Genomic DNA, 15,931 nt, shown 5'->3' with positions numbered 1-15,931 from the left:
AGTTGCATCTCTGCTTTTTGTGGATGATGTGGTTCTGTTGGCCTCATCAGACACTGACCTCCGGTTTGCACAGAATAGGTTTAAGGCCGAGTGTAAAGTGACTGGGATGAGAATCAGCACCTCAAAATCTGAGACTACGGTCCTCTGTTGGAAAAGGGTGGACTGTCCCCTCTGAGTCAGGGGAGAGTTACTGCCCCAAGTGGAGGAATTTAAGTATCTCAGGTCTTGTTCACGAGTGGGGGTAAGTTGATGTGTAATACTGACAGACTGATTGGAGCGGCGTCTGATGTTTTACAGACGCTGCACTGGACCATCGTGGTGAAGAAGGAGCTAAGCCAGAATGCAAGACTCTCAATTTATGAGTCAATTTACACGCCTATCCTCACCTATGGTCATGAACTTTGGGTAATGACAGAAAGAATGTCATGGATACAAGTGGCAGAAATGAGATTCCTCCCTCTGGTATCTGAGCTTACACTCCTGGACAGGTTGGGTAGCTCTACTATCCAGGAAGGACTTGCAGTAGAGCCGCTGGTTCTTTGCACCGAAAGGAGCCAAATGAGGTGGTCTGGGCATCGCGTGAGGATGCCCCCAGTGGCCTCCCTAGGGAGATCTCCCAGGCATGTCCAACTGGGAGGAGGCCCTGAGGAAGACCTAGGACACGCTGGAGAAATTATATTTCCCAGCATGCCTTGGGATCCCCCCCCAGTAGAGTAACAGGTCTTGGCCGAGGATAGGGAAGTGTGGGATGAGTTACTTGGTCTGATGCGACCACAACCCGGACCAGGATAAGTGGGCGAAAATGAATGAATGAATGATTTTGTTTTCCTTCTTCAGAGGGTCAAAGGTAAATCCATAATATCCAAACATTATGACAATAAAAAGCAAAGTGAATTTCTACCCATTTTATTTAATGGAAATCAATCATCAAATTAAAATTACTCATTTTATTTGTCAAATATGATATAGAAAACAACTGGCATGATCAATCAATAATACAAGGTGTGGCACTCAGAGTGCAACATCCACAACTTACTACATGTTAGACACACTGAGGCATATAAGTTAATTATTTCTGAGATTAATACCATAATATATGACTTTGAGTCACTTTGGCATTTTGATCAATTCTGACAAAAATGGAGTCACTTTATCCTGACTAAGAGGCATTTTCCAACTAAGTCCATGAGAGCTAAGGGCTGTCCTACTATCAAATCATCAAGTGCATGAGGGCTTCTTCTACAGGCCTCCCGTCCTGTGTGCTTACTCTAGGGGTTGGTAAGGTTAGACCTTACTTGTGTGAAGCACCTTGAAGCAGCTTTGTTGTGATTTGGCACTATACAAATGAAATAAATTGAATTTCTCACAGGGAGTATGAGCCCGTTATGGCTACTTTCCACAAATTGCTATTACCCACTGCTGTTGTAACATAATAGAGGGTCGCCTGGGAAAGCTTTAAAACATAAAAGAGTAAACAACCATTATGACAGAAAAAAGAACAATGGTCACAGTGCTTTAAAATAAAATTTAAAAAAGGCGAGCAAATTAATTATTTCTTGTCCACCCTCTAAGACAAGGACCCAGAACATGTTCAAATAAGTTCCTCATGCCTCACAAATAAATAGTTAAAAACCCAACCCTTATTAAGTTCTTCACCCACAATAAGACACAACATGGCACTGTGAAAGCAACGTTATATTCAACGTGCATTGCTATTCATTCCATTTGAAATATTGCAGTCTGTTAATTTCCAGTTTATGCTAATCAAGTCTGTGAGGAATCAGGGCTTGGGGCTTAAAAGAAAAACAGACTCAGCCTTTGAGTTAAGAAGTTATAATGTTGAGTTTGACCTTTCAAGGTCACCCAAAGTCAAAGGTGATGTATGGCTTCCTGTTAGTGTTTGATCACAAGCACTGGTGTAAGTAACACCTTTGGCTGTTCCCTTGTATCATAACCATTGGTGTATCTACAAGAAATTCCTCAGAATAGACATTCTAAACATGCATCCACACATCCATCCATATGATATGATGGCAAAATTATTAGCTCCCCTAGAGGTCCCACTAGACCATCATCTCACAGACCATCACTTCCCAGGGGAGGTGGTGGTCCACTAGACTAGGTTAAAGCATTGGACTTGAGACCAGAGGATCCTCTGTTCAAATCTCAGCCTGATCGGAAAATCTCCAAGGGCCCTGGGCAAGGTCCTTAATCCCCTAGTTGCTCCCGGTGTGTAGTGAGTACCTTGTATGGCAGCACCCTCACACCAGGGTGACTGTGAGGCATTATTTGTAAAGCACTTTGAGCGTCTGATGCAGATGGAAAAGCGCTATATAAATGCAGTCCATTTACCATTTATGAAATGTAACAGTTTCCTCACAATTTTCCCAAGTGCTTTTTTAACAGAGCAAGAAGTTTAAGACATCCTCCTCTTAATGACGAGTCAAATCAGGCCTCTTTCTTCAGGCGTCTCCATGTTTGGCTGCTGTTGTTGTAACACCCCAGTTACTCCACCCTAGGGCTGGGCGATATGGCAAAAGAATAATCACGATCCCCCCATATTGATTTTGTTATTTCTCACAATAGATCATTTGCTAATGCTGCCAGTTTGAAGAGAATAATAAACAAAGCCCGGGGGTATATTATTTTGTTTGTCAAAACAAAGGGTTTATTAATTAAATGGTATAACATTTTATTAAAAAACACAGAACATTTTACAGTGCAAAAAAAAAAAAATTATTTGCCTCAGCAAAATGATACAAGTTGGCTTGCCTTGGAACTTATTAAAACAATCCATCTGTGCTTCATTGCGTTTACCAAACCACTTCCATGCAATGGATGTCTTTGTCACAATAACTGTGCTGTTTTTTTTTTTTTCTTCCTTTTTTTGTGAGTTTGCCATCTTGTACTCCAGTCCAGTTGCTCGTGGCAATGTACCACTCGAAGAAGACAACTACTTGTTTACATCACCCATTCAACTTTCCCCCATCTACCATTCACCGACAAGTCCACCAGTTATCTGAATGTGCTTGCACAAGGATATCAACATCTTATCCTGCGTTTTGGAATCAAAACAAAGTGGCCCCACAATAAATTAACCCACTTATTCACAATGGAAGCAACTGGGGATTAAGGATCTTGCCCAAGGGGCCTTAGTGATTTTTAGATGGAATTTAACCTTTATTTAACCAGGTTAGTCCCATTGAAATGGAAATCTCTTTTACAAGAGAGACCTGGACAATTATAAAGTTTCCAATTCACCTAACCTGCATGTCTTTTCCCTCAGGAGCACCCTGAGGGAACCCACGGACACACGTGGAGAACATGCAAACTCCACACAGAAAGGGCAATGGTGGGAATCAATCCCATGCTGCCACCATGCTACCAAAAAATGACAGAACTATTTCAAGAAGAAAAAAAAAAGGACTTGATTTTTGGCACTTGGTTTCTGACTGATAACTGGGAGATAGATAAACAGGCAGAAAATTGGAACCGCCATCCAATTTTGGGGGTGTAGGTAGATCCATAACAGAAAAATGAGAGTGATTGAAGCACCTTTGACTGAGATATAATGCAAAATGTACACCAAATGGGCTTTTCAATATTAAATTCAAATGTTAACAAAATCCACAATCCAGATTACATCTGGATCAAACTTTGTCAGGCGATGGTGAGTGCCAGTCTGCACCTCACTTTCAAATATAAGTGTGATTGGGGCACATTTGATTAAGATATAATTAAAATATACATTAAATGGAACGATTTTGAATGTTAAATTTAAATGGCCACAAACTCTGTAATCCAGATCAGATCCAGATCACACTGTCAGCTGATAAAGGATACCATCCTATATAACACTCTCAAATATGAAAGAAATTTAGTCTTTTTGGACAGTTCTGAATTTTAGAAAATTCGTTCAATGTTAAAAGATAGGGATTTTTTCCAATTTTCCAAGATTTTTCCTGACTTTGACCTTGAAAGCTGAATCAATTCTTGCCTATCAGGATATGACTCTTCTGTACAATTTAATTATATGAAAAATTGTGGGTTACAGGCTGTTCACAAACATAAAAACAAAGAAATGGGTGTAGACATAAACTTCACCCAACTTTATTGACGGAGGTTAAAAAAATAAAAAAAACCCCTCCTTTCCCGTTTGGCAGTGCGTCGCCCAAATCGCCCTTATGAACACGCCACCCCTGCATTCACCTTAGCTGTTGGGCTCTTCAGTTCCACAAAGTTTTTCAAATTCAGAGTTTGTATCGCTTCTGGAGCTTTCTTTTTACCAGTTCTTTCTTACAGTCATTCATTCAAACAATGCTTTGAGGTTAAAAATATGCATGTATTTTGATGCGCAAGCCAAAAACTGCAGGCTGGCTGGCTGCACGCGTCTTAAAAATAAAAAGGCACTCCTCCTGTGCTGTTTTTCTATATGACAACAAAATCTTAAAATTTAATCTGGAACAGCAGATTGGACAGACACTATGGTCTTGTAGACTATGTGCTTTTATCACTGTGCACATATCCAAAACAGTTGTAAGCCATTTGTTCAGAACATCCCACAAGGATTTTTTGTTATTTTTAGCACGAGTTGAGGTGATGCACTGGGATTAACTGTTTGTGTCCTCTAAATACTTTTCAGACAGACTCCCCCCCCCCGCACACAACCCAAACTAAAGATAGTCATTAGCCGTTTGTTGTTGTAGATTAGAGGAAAAACAATATTTTCACCATCACAACAACAAGAACGTCAGTCTACTGAATAATAAATGAAGGGTTTCTAAGGTCCCAGCTAGTGCACTTAGACACAAAGACAAGTGCAGAGTGTGTGCACACAAAATATTTAGCAGTTAAGGACAAACACTGAGTCAATTCAGTGCCTGAACTGAATTTGTGTATGCAATGTATTTGAGGTAAACTGAAGCAAACCTGGCCATGGGCAATGGCCAGGTTTGTAGTAGTGTTTGTAGTGTCTTTGTGCCTTTGTTAGCTCACCTACTGCTATTTGTTTGTGTATGTGGCTTGGTTTGCTGTTACACACTACTGGCTGCCAAACAAAAAGCAAAAACACAGATGAGGACAAAGCATCGATTTCTATTTAATCCACTAGATGGCGGAGGCAGCCTGTGAGCTGTTGCCAGCAGCTGCCATCTTGGGGTACAATGGGGTGCTCAGGTCAAAGCAGTTTCAGTCTTTTGTTCATAGTAATGAGTCATTCACATCATCAGGAGAGCTGTCAGGAGAAGCATCAGTCCCATCGTTAGGAGGGACAGCTACCCTGTCATTAGGAGGGTGCTAACTAGAGCACAATAGGTGCTAATTAAAGCAATTGTTTAGTCACTAGCCAATAGCAGTCTGCCTCTCGGGAAGGAGGAGTCTGGTTAGGTTCTCTACAAGGGTCAAGACAGAAGTCAGACTACCAGAGCAAGAATTTTAGCTGAGGAAGCTTCTGCAATTTGAAGCGAAACGTCCTCCTGTCAAGCAACCCAGTCCAGTCGAAGATTCAAGCTTCTTTACTATCTTGCTTAGCGTTATTCCGCATCGCCAGGCATTAGATTAAACAGAAATCTCTGATGCACTGACTTAAACTTGGGTTAAAGTGATCTGAAAATGCTGTTTTGTGCAGTGTTCAGGTGCTGTGACAAGCTTACAAAGGAGGATTAGGTGGTTAAATAGATGAAAATAAATAGTAACAAGAGCAATCAGAGATTTCTGACATCCGCCAATGCCAATCTGGATCACCGCCAAAATTTAATGGAGTCTTCCGTGCCCCAATGTCTATCTGTGGTGCAAATCTGTGAAGTAGTTTTGAAGAAATCCCTCAAAGCCTATATAAAGTGAAATATTGATCCAGAATCCAGATCCGGATCCAGATCACCTCCAAAACTCAGTGGAGTCTTCCACGGCATAATATGTATCTGTTTTGAAAATTGTCAAAATCCGTGAAGTAGTTTTGACATAATCCTTCAAATCGTAAATAAAGTGAAATCTTGATCAAGCATCCGGATTCGGATCCAGATCACCTTCAAAATGTAATGGTCTTCCACGGCCTAATATGTATCTGTGTTAAAAATTTCATCAAAATCTATGAAATAGTTTTGCCATAATCCTGCTAGCAGTAATCCTTCAAAATGTATATAAAGTGAAACTTGATCCAGAATCAGGATCTGGATCAACTCCAAAATGCAATGGGTTCTTCCTTGGCCATTTGTTCAGCGATTCAATTAGAAGTCTCACTTTCATAAGTCTCAATTTATCCCTTTTTAATTAGCCTTGGGTTTCTTCTTCACATCAGGACCCGGTTTCATAAAGCAACCTAATCTTTCAGTCTACTAAACTTTCTTAGTGGACTACAGTTAGTCACCCAACATTATCCGTCTACCATTTCACATCGATGGCTAAACTTGTAGATTAGCTGTCTTTTACCTTAGTCGACTGTTTTCACTGGCATAACAGCCTCACGCGTGCTGCTGCCGAGAGACGGCTCCATGTGCAACAGCTTTGTTTAATTCCGGGTTGGACGTTGTCATGAACTATCCAGCTTTTGTTTCGTTAATTGGCTTCATGAATACGTACGGACCCATAGGAACTGCAGAATGACGTGCTTAGCGCTTAGCCTAGCAGTTTCACTCTTCAATTACTTCTTTTACACTTTCGTCAACCTTTTTCTGCACACAACGCTGCTCAGCGTAACAGCGATGCCCGGTGGCTTGTGTGAGAACTGTCACAAACACATCATGACAGTCGTCTGCTGTAACCATGGCCTAAAGCAGAGGAAGTTCTCCTTTTGAAGGAATACGAGCAATGTAAGGGTGCTTTTGAGTGTCCCACTAAATGTGGGGGTACATAATAGCTGCCATTTTTTGAGGTAAGACATTGAAGTTTTTTTTGACTAAAATAAGATTAGCCTCCTCTGTACCAGGCTAAAAAGTTTTGTCGGGTAAAGTGAAACTTCAGCTGACTAAGCGCTTTGTGCAACAACTAAAGTAAAAAAACTAGTCAACTAATGGCCCAGTCACACGGCACTTAACGAAGGGCAATGAAGCCCTAACGAAACAAGAAATATAGACTTTCGTTGGCATTGTTTAACCTTCGCTCAGCTTCGTTCCTGCAGTTGGCGCTTCATCAGGATTTTTAAACTGTCGAAAAATTTGAACAAAGGGCAACAAAAACCTCAATTCTTCCGTATTTCATTTTGCTGTCGTTCTTGGTGTTTTTTAATCATTTGCTTAGTTTTTGTAACGTTAGTGTTTAGTTCGACTTTGTTCGACCAGCTGAATGTTTTCATACAGTGCAGAAGCCAGTTTGTGAGCACTGCTGCTGCCGCTGCATTTGTGTACCGTCAGAAATTACAGGGCAAACTCAGCCTCTCTGCTTGGATTTTTTTATCTGGGGGGGGGGGGGAGGTCAGCTTCAATGGGCTCAGGCACCTTATATAGGCCAGAATTAATCTTTTGTGTGGATACAATTAATTATTTTGCCACAAGCAACTGCTGAATTTGAAACAACAAAAAAGTTGTGTAATTTCCGACGGTACATGAATGCAGCGTCAGCGACAGCAGCAGCTGCTGAGTGCGCTTATTATTTTTTATTAAATGTAACAATATGAGTGTAGGAATGACAATCCAGTCCTTCTGTACATGTGGCAACAGGTAGATAATTCAAATGGTTTTATAAAGAGCTGTTCTGGAAGGCAGAATTCACGTTGTGGATCAGCTGCTCCGTGATCACCTGGTGGAAATAACTGCACACACGGACTGATCAATTTACTGCTCTGATATATTCAATCATCTTTACACTTATATTTTATTCCCCCTTTTGACAGTTTTCTGTATGGCTTATAGTTTTTTTTTTTGTTTTTTTTTGTTTGTTTTTTTTAAATTGGAGCAAGATGTAGCACGCAGCGTGTCGACAGACACTGTAGATTCTGATGATGAAGGAGATAATCCCTGTTTTGTTCTGGATGAGGAAGCAGAGCAGGTGGACCCACCGACGTGAGCACAGATCTCCACAGCTTCTGTTTGCAGTTTCTCCAGGACTCAGGTGCTATGAGCTCCATCCCAGCGCCAAGTCCTGGAACTCAGAGATGCAGACACATACTGCTCCAGCTGTGGCTCCGGGCGTGTTTTGTTTAAAGCGTCAAGAACAACGTTAGCTTCGGTTTCGTTTAGTTCCTCTTTCGTTCCTTTTGTGCTCTTGCTTCGCAGGCTATTCAGTGATAAAGCTCTTTCGTCCACCTTTTCTCAATGAATTGTGACTTTTTTTACTTTTTTCTCTTCGTTCAGGAATTGCCGTGTGTCCTGTGACTGGGCCATAAGTGAGTTTATTCGACTAAACAAGATTAGGTTGATTTATGAAACCGGGCCCAGGTTTCCCATCCTGAGACATTCTGGAAGAGCAAATTCATAGAATGGAAATGCTTTTTCTCTCTCAATTTGGTGGGTCACATGACAGTCGCTTTGACACTGTATATTCTACTAATATGAGTATACACAAATGAGATTAATTTCTCTATCATATACTCCATATTCCAGTATAGTGTTTTCAGCTTTCTTTCAACCTAGTCCAGAAATTATTGAATAATCTTACTTTCACCCTGGCTGTCATGGCTGTTTCATTTTATTTGATATTTTCGCGGCGAAGCACTCCGTAAAAGCGGCGCCGTAGGTGGGTTAAGAGCAGTCTTTAATATTAATATGATTAATATAATGCAAGCGTGCAAAGCTCTTACTTTCACCACTGACTATTTCCCAACTTTAACTTAACTTCATAATGAAATTAAGGATCAGACTAGTATCTTGTGTCATGGCAGACATAGTGTGTTTGACAAACTGACGGTAATATTTTCTATCTTGCTTCAGAACATCTGGACTGGGACTAACAAATTCATTCAAGTCTATTATATAAATAGTCTGATGCTCTTCTGTATTTGTTTTGACAAATAGTGGCTGTACAAATGTGGGCCTGAGTTTGAATGAATATACCGGCACAGTAACGGCACGGATAATGCAGATTTATCCTGAAACTGTCTTAGAAACTTCTTAGAAACACTGATCATGTCCATGTTGATTTCTATTTATGTTTGGTTGTTAGATGTTAACCAAGATGGCGGCGCTCTGGCAACAGTCAGTGAATGAGTGGATCGGCCTGGTCCTCCATCTGGTAAGTAAATAGAAACTGATGGGACAAAGTTATTAAAGGAGACCTGCATTGAAAAAAATGCAGTCAGATTTTTTGAACAAAAAATGACTTACATTTACACTTGAGATCCTTCTGAATGTAGTAAAGTAAATCTGCAAGCCCAGATCTGTCATTCAACGGAGAAATCTTCATTTGAAAATGACAAATTTACAGCTAACATTTAGCCCTCCGCAAATTGTCCCTCTCATCATGGACGCTGCCGAGACATCACGGACAAGACCCTCTCCCAGCATGCACTGCGCCAACTGTAATTTGTGGATTTACGTCAGTTTGCATCTGCACCTTTTTCTTGTCTTATACGGAAGGATCTACTTTTTTTAAAACTTCATATTGTCTTGCGGCACGTCTGGTGAGTACACATTTCTTTTATTTGTGCTTGAAAATTATTTTGGGGGACTTTTTCATACGCCCGTTTGATTGAGTGGTGTCGCAATGAAAATCTACTGACTTTCGCCTCCGGTACCATCGCGGGATATGGAGGCGAGACCCGCAAAGAATCCCAGTCATTAAAAATATATAAACCTCTCTCAGCGTCCATGGAGCTCTGGGGCTCCGATTGCCGAGACCTGCGGTGCTGTGGATTTTGCCGCAAGAAGTCTGTCCTTGCAGCAACAGGTGTACCGGCCGCTTCGCATTAAAACAGCGAGCGTAGCGGAGGCAGAGAGCGGGAGAGGAAGAACGGCGCCCGCTGTCGATGTTGTTGCTGACCTGAGCACACAGATCTGTATCTCACATTCATTGCAGCTTACTTTTGGATGTTGAAACCAGGACGTGTATAGGTAACATTACTAACAGATAAAATCAATTTCAATGCGGGATCGGACTGAAGGCGGGAGCGCGTCGTCTTGTCCCTGACGTCATGGAAATGATACGGCTGTACAAACTGTTTTCACAGAGGGCTAAATTTTAGCTGCAAATATGTCATTTTTAAACGAAGATTTCTAAGCTGAATTACAAATTTGGGTTTACAGATTTACTTTACTGCATTCACAAGGGTCTTATAAATACATATCAGCTATTTCTTTCTGAAATCTGACCACATTTATTTCAATGCAGGTCTACTTTAAATGTATGTTTCCAATGGCAATAAAGTGCTTTCAAAATTGAAATTGAGAGCTCTTTTCCCAGTCTATGCTTTTTCTTCAGGAGCTTCCCTTCTTCTTTCTCCACTTCCAAAGAAATCCAATTAATGAACTGAAATCACGTAAACCCGGTTTTTTGAATTATCAAATTACTAAAGTGCATGTAAACGTGAGAGAACAGATCATTACAGTTATCTGATTACTATATACTACTGACCATAATAACAGTTATTATTATGGTCATGTAAACGTGCTCATTGTCTCACCATTAACGGGACGCTGAAATATGCCTGTATTTTAGGGGTCTATACCTGATCACAGCATTATCGAAGTACCGGTATAACATGTTCGATACACGTACCGGTAATCCTGTACCCATATTTTCAATATATCAGCACGGGATGTGGTAAGCCATTAGTCAGCTGTTTGGGCAGCAGCTCAGAGTTGGAAAAAAAACCATACAAACAAACAAACAAAAAAGAAAACAGTGGAGATACAACAAACAAGAGCAGCACAAACATGGTGAGTTTTACAAATATATTTTTAAACTTTATATTCTTTCAAACTCTGTCCGCATCCTCTGGCTAAAAATAGAGCGGCACACCTGCAGAAAAAAAATAAAAATACTAACGCATTTCTATTTTCCCCACACATATGCCCAAAATCTGTTTCTGAGGATGGCATGAGATAAAAGCACGGATAAAACCTTCTTACCTGCCAGCCTGGTGGCGCTTTACACATAAATACACAAGTTCTCCATTTGTCCTGCTAACTGTTCAAACCAGGGGCTCACCCAGGTGGAAAAATTATGAAACGGCACCCCACACCAGCTTTTGAGTAAAAGACTACTTTTGTAGACATTTCTTCATAGCTCTACAACTACTGCTACTACTGGAAGACAAAACAACTGCCCCAACTCATCCAGGATTCCAGACACACCAGGGATGTTTTGTGTTGGGAAATAATAACAATAATAATAATAATAATAATAATAACTGCTTTTGTGTTCGTGATCATGGTAGGTGCGTTCACCCTTTAAGCTACCACTGCACCTGTAACTTAATCCCAGTTGCGGAGTTTGCTGTACAACTCAGCACTGCTTACTCCAACGAAGGGTGGCAGGGGGCTGGAGCCTATTCCAGCAGTCACAGGGCGTGAGGCAGGGTACACGCTCTAGGAAGCCAGTCTGTCACAGGTCCACAGATAGACAAACATACACATTCACACCTGCATGCACACCTACGGACAGTTTAAACTTAACAATCCACCTAACCTGCATGTCTTTGGATGTGGGAGGAAACCGGAGAACTCAAGAGGGAACCCACGCAAACATGGGGAGAGCGTGCAAATTCCATACAGAAAGCACAGCGGTGGGAATCGAACCCATTACCTTCTTGGCGTGAGGCAACAGTGCTGCCCTTAATAGATGTCAAATTTATGAAAACTATATAACTGACTGGAGTTATTCTCACATGATAGTGATAGTGCCTGATTGTGCCTAACACTGTGACAAACAGACTGGAAGCAGGTATTCAACTGATGTATTCAGAAGTAAACATCATCTGATATATTCAAAAGTAAACATCATCAAGGGTGTTGCCCATTAGCCCAAGGGGATAAACAGTGTTCAAGTATCCCTGTCTCCCTTCACATTTACTGCCCTGATCGGTCATGCTTTTTCGAGCGTTGTTGCCTTTCTGTTTTGACTAAACAGGCATGGGCCTCGCTGAGACAAGTGGAACTACACCATAAAGCCTGTTTGTCCGATGTATTAGATAATTAGCTAATTAAGCCACAAAAAAACAGTTATTAGGCACTAAGGCGCTGACTTTATCTGTAATGGAGACAGCGGGCATCATCAGGGCGTGTGTGCAGCAGCATTAGCAGGGAGCAGACACAAGATTAGCAACGCTAACGGAAATAGCTAACTAGATACGCGTCTTTCTGTACAAGAAACAATTTTCAATTTGTAATTCAGGGTATCTCTGTCCATACGAAATCAATGCAACAAATATGACACATACGATTTCATCTTATTTATCCTTAAACCTGCAGACTGGCAGCTTGCCAACTACTCACAGCTAACAGCTGAGGAGCCATGACCGTGACGTCACGGCCCGTAGCTTTAAAAGCTGCTGATGCTGCCCAACACACAAACTAGCTGGTTAGCCACTTAGCTCGTTAGCTTAGCGCAAACATCTCCACCTGTTCCTCGGTACTCACGCTTTATCCACCAGCTCTCTAACTTTCCACATATTCAGCATCGCCGCACGAATCTGCGGGACCGCCACCTCGATACGGAGTCACCCCCCGTGTTCCCGCGCCTTGCAGACTGATGTGGTATCCGGTTACCGACGGCAGTCCCGCTCTGCTCGCTCGTCCGTTACCTCCGAACGGTGGACGCTAAGGCAGACCGGCTGCGCTGTTGCTACGGAAACGACGTTCTTTACGTCACCCAATGCTAGTGCGACGTCAGAAGAGATGCGCGTCCCCCCCAAGAGGAAAGTAATAAATTGGACGAACACATGGCTTTTACCAACTTTTGGATACCTAATAAATTTAGAAAGTTGTGTACAACTTCAGAATTGTACACAAAATTTGTCCAGTGAAGGCTAACGTAACATATATTTTCAGTAACGACGTAACACACGGTTTCACTTTAAAGTATACAATTTGTTATAACAATGTGAATAACAAATCTTTATGTTGTGAGCATCTGATCTCATTTGGATTTTTCAAAAAATGGGTTCACGATCCTGCTTCCCCTTCTTTCATTGAAATTAACACATTCCTGAACTCCTTGTCTCACAAAAAAAACCCCACCAGATTTTTAGAATATAATATAATTATTTTTTTTCCTGAACCCCCACCAAATTAAATTAAATCATTTTGAATGGCCTACCCAGGCCCGGTAGTGTTTTGAAATACCATGTAGACAGGCACTGGTAGGACCATCCAGGAAAGCTACTGAGGAGAGCAATCTGGACCACCATTTCTAAAAGCTCTCTTGCTCCAGTTATTACTCATCAAATTACACATCTGCTTAATGTTTCTAATGCAATTATCCATCACGGAGGGGAAGCCTCTCTATAGTCCCATATTAAGTCCCACTATAGTCCCACTCTATAGCAAGTCCCAAGTTCCACCCTATAGCAAGTCCTAAGTCCCACGCTATAGTAAGTCAAACTATAGTCCCGCTCTATAGCAAGTCCCAAGTTCCACCCTATAGCAAGTCCTAAGTTCCACGCTATAGTAAGTCAAACTATAGTCCCACTCTATAGTAAGTCCCAAGTCCCACTCTATAGTAAGTCCAAATATAGTCCCATTCTATAGTAAGTCCCACTATAGTACCACTGTATAGCAACTCCCATGTCCCACTCTATAGTAAGTCCCAAGTCCCACTCTATAGTAAGTCCAAATATAGTCCCATTCTATAGTAAGTCCCACTATAGTACCACTGTATAGCAAGTCCCAAGTCCCACTCTATAGTAAGTCCCACTATAGTCCCATTCTATAGTAAGTCCCACTATAGTCCCACTCTATAGCAAGTCCCAAGTTCCACCCTATAGCAAGTCCTAAGTCCCACGCTATAGTAAGTCCAACTATAGTCCCACTCTATAGCAAGTCCCAAGTCCCACTCTATAGTAAGTCCCAAGTCCCACTCTATAGTAAGTCCAACTATAGTCCCACTCTATAGCAAGTCCCAAGTCCCACTCTATAGTAAGTCCAACTATAGTCCCACTCTATAGTAAGTCCCAAGTCCCACTCTATAGTAAGTCCAACTATAGTCCCACTCTATAGTAAGTCCCAAGTCCCACTCTATAGTAAGTCCAACTATAGTCCCACTCTATAGTAAGTCCCAAGTCCCACTCTATAGTAAGTCCAACTATAGTCCCACTCTATAGCAAGTCCCAAGTCCCACTCTATAGTAAGTCCCAAGTCCCACTCTATAGTAAGTCCAACTATAGTCCCACTCTATAGCAAGTTCCAAGTCCCACTCTATAGTAAGTCCCAAGTCCCACTCTATAGTAAGTCCAACTACAGTCCCACTCTATAGCAAGCCCCAAGTCCCACTCTATAGTAAGTCCCAAGTCCCACTCTATAGTAAGTCCAAATATAGTCCCATTCTATAGTAAGTCCCACTATAGTCCCACTGTATAGCAAGTCCCAAGTCCCACTCTATAGCAAGTCCAACTATAGTCACATTCTATAGTAAGTCCCAAGTCCCACTCTATAGTAAGTCCCATTACAGTCCCATTCTACAGCAAGTCCCAAGTCCCACCCTATAGCAAGTCCCAAGTCCCACTCTATAGTAAGTCCAACTATAGTAGGGTGCTGAATGCTGTCTGAACGCTCTATTCAGCAACAAGTGACTCAGCATCCAAATAGTGATCCAGTATGTAATCGCTGCAAAGCAGACATTGGCTCACTTATACATACCTTTTGGACATGTCCAAAACTCAGCAATTATTGGACGTCTATATTCAACACTCTTTCTGTAATATATAAGATCAAACTGGTTCCCCTGCTTTGACTGCTCTTTTTGGAGTTATACCTTCTGGCATTTCTGCACCCAAGCAGCATTCAAATGCTGTTGCTTTTGTGTCTTTGCTTGCGTGACGACTTACACTCTTGAGGTGGAAACAAGAAATCCCTCCTACTCATGATCAGTGGATAGCTGAAGTTATGAGGTTTTTACATGTGGAGAAGATGCGATACACATTAACAAAAAATTTAACAAAGCATGGCTGCGCTGTTGCTACGGAAACGACGTTCTTTACGTCACCCAATGCTAGTGCGACGTCAGAAGAGGTGCGCGTCCCCCCCAAGAGGAAAGTAATAAATTGGACGAACACATGGCTTTTACCAACTTTTGGATACCTAATAAATTTAGAAAGTTGTGTACAACTTCAGAATTGTACACAAAATTTGTCCAGTGAAGGCTAACGTAACATATATTTTCAGTAACGACGTAACACACGGTTTCACTTTAAAGTATACAATTTGTTATAACAATGTGAATAACAAATCTTTATGTTGTGAGCATCTGATCTCATTTGGATTTTTCAAAAAATGGGTTCACGATCCTGCTTCCCCTTCTTTCATTGAAATTAACACATTCCTGAACTCCTTGTCTCACAAAAAAAAAAAACCCCACCAGATTTTTAGAATATAATATAATTATTTTTTTTCCTGAACCCCCACCAAATTAAATTAAATCATTTTGAATGGCCTACCCAGGCCCGGTAGTGTTTTGAAATACCATGTAGACAGGCACTGGTAGGACCATCCAGGAAAGCTACTGAGGAGAGCAATCTGGACCACCATTTCTAAAAGCTCTCTTGCTCCAGTTATTACTCATCAAATTACACATCTGCTTAATGTTTCTAATGCAATTATCCATCACGGAGGGGAAGCCTCTCTATAGTCCCATATTAAGTCCCACTATAGTCCCACTCTATAGCAAGTCCCAAGTTCCACCCTATAGCAAGTCCTAAGTCCCACGCTATAGTAAGTCAAACTATAGTCCCGCTCTATAGCAAGTCCCAAGTTCCACCCTATAGCAAGTCCTAAGTCCCACGCTATAGTAAGTCAAACTATAGTCCCACTCTATAGTAAGTCCCAAGTCCCACTCTATAGTAAGTCCA

At 41.4% G+C, this 15,931-nt stretch overlaps 1 protein-coding gene across 1 annotated transcript in view; it reads right to left on the bottom strand.

Annotated features, from left to right (window-relative positions):
• The window catches only part of LOC117517186 (clathrin interactor 1-like), a 51,605-nt gene extending 38,921 nt beyond the window's left edge, over positions 1-12,684 (bottom strand). Inside the window, exon 1 of the mRNA XM_034178115.1 lies at positions 12,507-12,684. Coding sequence (XP_034034006.1) covers positions 12,507-12,547 — 41 coding nt within the window. The 5' untranslated portion in view covers positions 12,548-12,684. The remainder of the gene's footprint in view (positions 1-12,506) is intronic.
• Between the last annotated feature and the right edge of the window lie 3,247 nt (positions 12,685-15,931).

Source organism: Thalassophryne amazonica, chromosome 9 (genome assembly GCF_902500255.1).
Source record: "Thalassophryne amazonica chromosome 9, fThaAma1.1, whole genome shotgun sequence".
Taxonomy (NCBI): Eukaryota; Metazoa; Chordata; class Actinopteri; order Batrachoidiformes; family Batrachoididae; genus Thalassophryne; species Thalassophryne amazonica.
This window is presented reverse-complemented; position numbering and strand designations above follow the sequence as displayed.